Source organism: Asparagus officinalis, chromosome 8, assembly GCF_001876935.1.
Source record: "Asparagus officinalis chromosome 8, Aspof.V1, whole genome shotgun sequence".
In the NCBI taxonomy this organism is placed as follows: domain Eukaryota; kingdom Viridiplantae; phylum Streptophyta; class Magnoliopsida; order Asparagales; family Asparagaceae; genus Asparagus; species Asparagus officinalis.
Genome location: NC_033801.1, coordinates 50,853,271 through 50,860,342, shown reverse-complemented (window position 1 = coordinate 50,860,342; position 7,072 = coordinate 50,853,271). Strand labels below are relative to the sequence as shown.

The 7,072-nt window shown below is 35.5% G+C and overlaps 1 protein-coding gene across 1 annotated transcript; it reads left to right on the top strand.

Annotated features, from left to right (window-relative positions):
• Positions 7–5,860, top strand: LOC109820859 (probable receptor-like serine/threonine-protein kinase At4g34500; the record flags this gene model as incomplete). Its single annotated transcript, XM_020387053.1, has 7 exons — positions 7–248; positions 1,715–1,819; positions 1,913–2,041; positions 2,194–2,364; positions 2,556–2,685; positions 3,063–3,290; positions 5,580–5,860. Coding segments are annotated over 7 exons (1,125 nt in total), but the record flags the coding sequence as incomplete, so codon positions are not given.

Genomic DNA, 7,072 nt, shown 5'->3' with positions numbered 1-7,072 from the left:
CGTGACCGGAGCGCGGATGAGGAGAGCGGGGGCGGCGAGGGGACTGTGGTGGCGCGGTCGGTCAGGGTGAGGGTGGTGGATCAGGATAACATAGGGTGGGGGCGGTGGTACACGTTAGCGGAGCTGGAGGAAGCGACGGAGGGGTTTAGTGAGGAGAATGTGATTGGTGAGGGTGGGTATGGGATCGTTTACCGGGGTGTTCTGCCGGATCACTGTACCGTTGCCGTCAAGAATCTGCTCAATAACAAGTAATTAGCGCAATTTTCCTTATAAAAAAGAATTGCAGTTGTTGAATTCTAGTACATATGGGAATAATGAGGGTTTGAATAATGAAAGTTCCCGTAGGTTTCTCAGGTTTAAATTTCTCTATGTTATATTGAATTTTAGATAATGATCTTTGAACATTTTTGTTAGTGTGCGATTTATTGAGGGCTGTCGGATCTCATAATAATTGTGCTCGATTTTGAAATAGATTGACTGCTATAATCCATGTTCTTAGAGTAGATTGTTCGGCAAAAGGGTAAAGCTATTTTTAGCTGTTTCTGGCTTAAAACATCATTTCATTTTTTATAGTGATTTATTTTGTGAATATTTTTAGGTCTTTATTGGAGTAATTGATTGAATCCTAGTATAGATTATTCTCTTTGGAATAATATTTTTCTTGGGTTTAAGTGTACAACATTTTAAAGTCTCCTTAGGCCCCTCTAGTTTAAACTGCCTTAAATTGGGATTCTGAACATTTTTATGAGCAATATTCAAAATTGTTGAGGGATGTTGTATATTATTGTTGTGCTTGATTTGATATAAAATATACTGATGTCTTTTTGCATTAGATGTTTCTTCAAAAAATTTTCCTAATCTATTGTAGTTGATTTCATAAATGTTCTTAGATCTTTATTGTAATAGTTTGATTTTGGGGTTTTGTTTATTCTGTTTTGTTAGAGTAAGCTTTGACAAAGGTAGTTTTGTTTGGTACGAAGTATAAAATAATGAGGTGGTTTGTTGCTTACCCTGACTTAAAGTAAGGATATTTCTTAGATTAGTGTTGAGCATTATTTAACTCATTAGCTGGTCACCTTCTCCTTTCTTTAGTAAAAGGATTAATAGCTTCTTACCCTCTGTAATTGGGCTTAAATTATCTTGGTGAAATGTATCTACTTTGGAATTTGATTGTTTTATCTCTTATTTTAGCCGAGATCTTCTAAAAGCAAGTACATTCACATCCCTTTTCTAATTTTATTTATAAATCTTGGATCTTAAAAATGTGACATTCACTTCTTTTCTTCCCCCAAAAGATTAACTTGGATGAAATTTTTGCTAAACATAATTCAAGATGAAATTATTTGGTTGTAACAAGAAAAAATTCAATGCTAGCCAAAATGTATCTACTTTAACCTGTTGTGTCCTAGATTTGCTCCCAATTCAAATGCTTTTTTTAGGCTCACATACTTTGTTCACATTCTCAAGAGGTGTCACTTACGTTTGTAAATGAGTCACTTTCCTTTGCATAATTAATCCTTTAATGATGTAAACCATTTCACTCTTATTCTTGCACGTCTTAGACCATGCTCAACATGATTATGGAGTTTTTAATTAAAAGTAGCAAGAAAAAAGCAATTAGTCACAGAATTAGGTGCTTTAGGATATAATGGGCTTCTGGGGTTTCATTTTTTATCAACTTTATTGTTTCTTACCATGAGAATGACTCTGATAGGGGTCAAGCAGAGAAGGAATTCAAAGTCGAGGTGGAAGCCATTGGCAAAGTAAGACACAAGAACCTTGTAGGTCTAATTGGGTACTGTTCAGAGGGTCCTAAAAGGTAAGCCTTAATCTTATATTAAGTTCAAATGCATCTGATTTAGGATTGCTTTCTTTAGGATCATGTATTACCATGTTGGACATGTCTCTACTATTTGAAACTTGCTATATATGAATATGTAGATAATGGCAATTTGGAACAGTGGTTGCATGGAGATGTGGGGCCAATCAGTCCCTTAACTTGGGACATTAGGATGAAAATTGCCATTGGAACAGCAAAAGGGTCAGTATCTTTCTGTAGACCTGATATTTCCTTTGTTAGATATATTTGAATCATTTATGCTTTTAAAGGATTCACTGTTTCTTAACAAACAGCTGTATAAATTTAGTACTTTAAAATAATGACTATACTTCTTGATTGGAATCTTGTTTCAGAATAGCATACTTGCATGAAGGTTTAGAGCCTAAAGTTGTGCATCGCGACATCAAATCCAGTAATATTCTTCTTGATAAGCAATGGAATCCTAAAGTATCGGATTTTGGACTAGCCAAGCTCTTGGGACCTGGATCAAGCTTTGTAAATACACGTGTAATGGGAACATTTGGGTAAATTCAGTTACTTTTATTATTCATCTTAATGTGTTTGTTAATTATTCCGTGATCACTGCTTTACTACGTTCTCCATTAAGTTTGGTACTCATATGAGTGCTAGACTTTTAACAAGTGAATTTATGTACCAAAGATTGCTGGAATGTTAGTCAACTTTCTAATAAACTTCTTTTCTAATGTTTAAACAGGTATGTAGCTCCGGAGTATGCATGCACCGGCATGCTTAATGAGGGAAGTGATATTTACAGTTTTGGAGTCTTATTGATGGAGTTAATTACAGGAAGAAGTCCGATTGATTATAGTAGACCACCTGGAGAGGTGATTACAGTTTATATTTCTCTTCAAATATTTTTAGGGTTAATTGCAGATGACCCCCTGTACCATCGGTCGATTGTTGATGGACCCCTGTCTGTTGTTGTGGATATACCCCCTGTACCATCACCCAATTGTAGATAAACCCCCAGAGTGAATTTTTTTGACTTGTTTACCCTCAGGAGGTCTTTGTTTAAAAAAAAATTCACTCTTTCTTTGAGGGTAAAAGAGTCAAAAAATTTTACTCACGGGGTCTATCTGCAACAATAGGGCTACAAGGGGACTATCCACAATTGGGCATAGTACAGAGGGTCCATCCGCAATTGACCCATACTCTTAAGATATGCTGAACATCACAAGCCTGATGAGATTTCAAACCACAGGTGAACCTGGTAGATTGGTTCAAAGGAATGGTAGGCAGTAAACGCGGAGAAGAAGTGGTTGACCGACGTATTGATTTTCAGCCCTCACCTAGAGCTTTGAAGCGAGTGTTGCTAGTTTGCCTGCGTTGTATAGATTCAGATGCTTATAAGCGACCAAAGATGGGGCAGATTGCACACATGCTTGAAGGAGATGATTTTCCTTTTCGCATGGTAAGCACATATCAGAAGGTACATTTCATCTATTTATATGAAGACACTACTTGCTGCTTATTTCAAGAGGTGCACATAGCTGCATGATCAATAAAGAATAATCAATGCTTTTTTTTCCATATACTTTCCTGAACAATAACCAATGCTAATTTTTGTTTGGGAAGTTTCTAATTGTGCGTTAGCCTTCACTTTCTTTTTTGCTTATACTGTTATGCAGTAAGTTCATAGGCTAGGGCCTTGTTCAAATCTTAGAGGGGCTTAACTCTTATATTATGTGTGACCTCTAAATCAATGGTAACGAGAACACCTAGTTTTGAGAATAGTAAAACAGTGAAGAAAAAAATTGACATGATTTAGCAATACTCTAAGAAGACAGAAACAATGTTTAATGTCTGTGGAATTATCGAGGAATGTAGGAACTATAGAGGACTGCTTTAGTGAATTGTTGAAGAAAGTTATATTAACTGATGAGCTGAGGCATTGTCCTTACTATCTGCATGTTGTGTTATTCTGGATGCATCATAGTCGATATTCCTATTATAGCGTTTATTTCACGTGGAGTATAAATCCAATGTCACTATTTCACCCAATTATCTTACATAGGACAGTCAGGGCATTTGTCTACTATTGTTTAGTTGTTTACTTTGTTTTTATATAGACAAATTTTTGGCACATGCCACCTCTAACTTGGGTTGCGCAAAATTGGAGATCTATGCGAAAGCATCATTGAACACCCTAATTAGATCACCTCATCCTTTGTAAACCAATCAATCACCAGATGATGTGGAAACATTGAGAAAAGACTAGTTTGAACAAAAGAGTAAAACAATTACCGCAGAATAATAGACTAGGAGACAAAGACACGGAATTTACGTGGTTCGGCAATCGCCGGGAAGATAATTGTCGTCTTTTATTCCAGAGATTACAAGATAATCTATTCTTGTGATCTAAGATATATCCCACAAGAAACCCTCTCTCAATCTCACTAGAAGATCTCTCACAAAACCCTAGATTTCCCCCTTAATTCTCTGTTTCTCTCTTACAATATGCAACTCTCATTGGCTTTTCTATGACACAATGAACCTCTAAAGGGGTATTTAAAGTGCTTTCCCCTCTCTTGAATTCATGTAGGACTCCTTTGACTTGGATTATCAATTCTAGTTCTCTTCCAGTTAGAATTTAAGTCCAATTGTAATTGATTCTTTCCCATCAAATTCAATCCACAATCCAAGTCCAATTAGGATTTCTTGAAATACAAGGCTCTTTCCTAGTATAAACTCCCTTCCATGTTCCCCCATTTTCTCTGCTTACAGAAATTAAATAAAGTCTGACATAGCTCAGAGAACAAAAGTTCCATTTTGTTGTCCTGTTGGTCAGTCTATACCACTCCATCATGTCTTTAACCTCTACTACTTTATACTATACTGCTAACCATTGAGTCTTCATATAGTCAACGGTGCTCTTTATTTTGTGTCAGATGAAACAATATCAGTTCAGCTCTTGATCTAGACTTCGTAGTATATTGATGTTAAGATATACTCAAAAGTGCAAGGTGGTCCTATTACATGGTTATTTTGCTCAAAGGAGCTTTAATGTTTTTTTTGGTTCTTATTTGTTTGATCTTTTTCCTTATAAATTCTAAGAGTTCTACCGGTTACCTGTTGCCAGATACTGTAGTTCTAGATATCTAAGAAGTCTTGATGATATATGCCTCAGTTTGAGAGTTACAGTCTGTTATTAAGAATCCATAACTGTCTAATTTACCACTGAAGACTGAATAAAGCAAATTTCACCATGAAAGAGATCAAGCACGTTTAAGCTTTGAGTATGACCAGGGATTATTATGATAACTTGAACATTCTAAAACCTAAGTGGCTGTAGTGATAATTTTCGCAAAAGGCAGAGCGAATGATTTGCATGGTAGCACTCTGAGAACTATGATACTTTGCAAGCCATAGAGATCAACTGCTTCATATAGTAACATTATCTTTTCGGACCTGAAACTCTAGATGCTCAAATTAGAGAAATTTCATGCTCATCAATACTTTAGTTTCTGTCTCCATTTCTGGTAATATATATGCGCAAATTCTGATCTATTTTTTTCTTTTGACCATGCGACAAACCTATCCACGATGACATTTTGAGTTTCCAAAAATTTTAATAAAACATGAAGAAAGTGTGATGAAAGTTTATTCTTTATCTTGTGACTTGATCATTTTCAGGTTGTTAGAGAAATTATTTTATGCTGGAATTTATCTGATCTTATCCTTTTTTTAAAACTAAATCTGATTAATTACCCTTCTGCAGGAACAGAGATCACCCAAAGAGCCATCCCTTGCTCCTGCAAGTCCTTTAGCAAGTCGGAAGAGTCAACTCCAACCTCAAAAAGATGACGACAATGACTCAAAGAGGGCAGTATGGACCTGATTCAGAGAATTATGGAGACATTGTGTTTGTACATGTAAATTTTGGAGAGATAATTATTTTCTTTTCCTTTTCTTTTTTCTTATTCCCCGCTTGCAAATATACAATTCTTGCTTCAGCATTGTATTTAATAAGCTTGTCCATTTCTAGTTTTATTGCTTCCATGTATGATATCAGATTGTTCTCTGTGCATGTTCTTTTTTTGAAATAATGCTAGAGGCACACCATGAACCACACTCTCAACCACACCCCTACACTCTATAGTGTTAGTGGACCATGCATGATATTTTTAAAAAAATATCATGCATGGCCTACTAGCACTATAGAGAGTATAGGGGTGTGGTTGAGAGTGTGGTTCATGGTGTGCCTCTAGTGGGACTCCTTTTTTTGGTTGTTCTGCACTTTCACTTGTACACCATTTTGTGGTTGGGGGTGGGTGGTCGTGTTAGTCTCCTTTTTGTTTTTGAGGAGGATATCTTGACAAAATTCTTCCTCAGGTTCTCCAACTAAAATAAAGTTCAGGATCATGGAAATAACATATAAATAGAGTTTTAGCGCAAATTACATCCTGAAAGTTTCTGCCAAAAGAAAATTACTGGATCGCAAATAAAGTAACACATTATTAAGCCAAGAAAAAAAGAACGATAAAAAAGAGACTTGAGTCTCATAATTATCTCCTTAAAGAAGGAATTTTATTCAATTAAGCATGGGAATCCTAGTTGCATGCTGAATCCTAGTTGCATGCTGAATCCTTGGATAGGTTCCTCGCTTTCTCCTTCTCATTCACCTCACTCACTTGGGACTCGTCAAACTATTTTGACAACAAAAATAAGAGGAGTTCAAATTTAAACGAAATGTTTGAGATAATATTTTAAAATAAATATTAAATTTTATTGGGAAAAAATAAACTTAACAAAATTAATGGGGAAAATACCAGGTCTGTTTTCATTGATCTCCTTGCGATCTTCGTCAAGTTTCTGATTTTCGGAGTAGATTCCTCCAAACCCTTCCTCATCAGAGCGTGTAGCATCTCTCTCTCCAAATGATTTAGACATCACATCCCTAAACCAGAAATAAAACTTCTAAGTATCATCAAACTGATTTGCTCATTTAAAAAACACAAATATATATTGTGGGTTTGCTAGTTCAAAGTTTAATTGTGATTTAAGTGAAATTATGAGCTTCCTTTATTCCGAATTGTTAAAGTAAGAGAGAGAGTCTTGGGTAAATTTCTCTTGAATCGAATATTGAGTGTGTACATATATATATCTACCCTTTAAAAGAGGGAGTACTAGAAAAATTTTTTCTACCCCAAATTACCCTTCAACTATTGTAAATATAACAAAGTTATCCTCATCTTTCATTCTATTAACTTA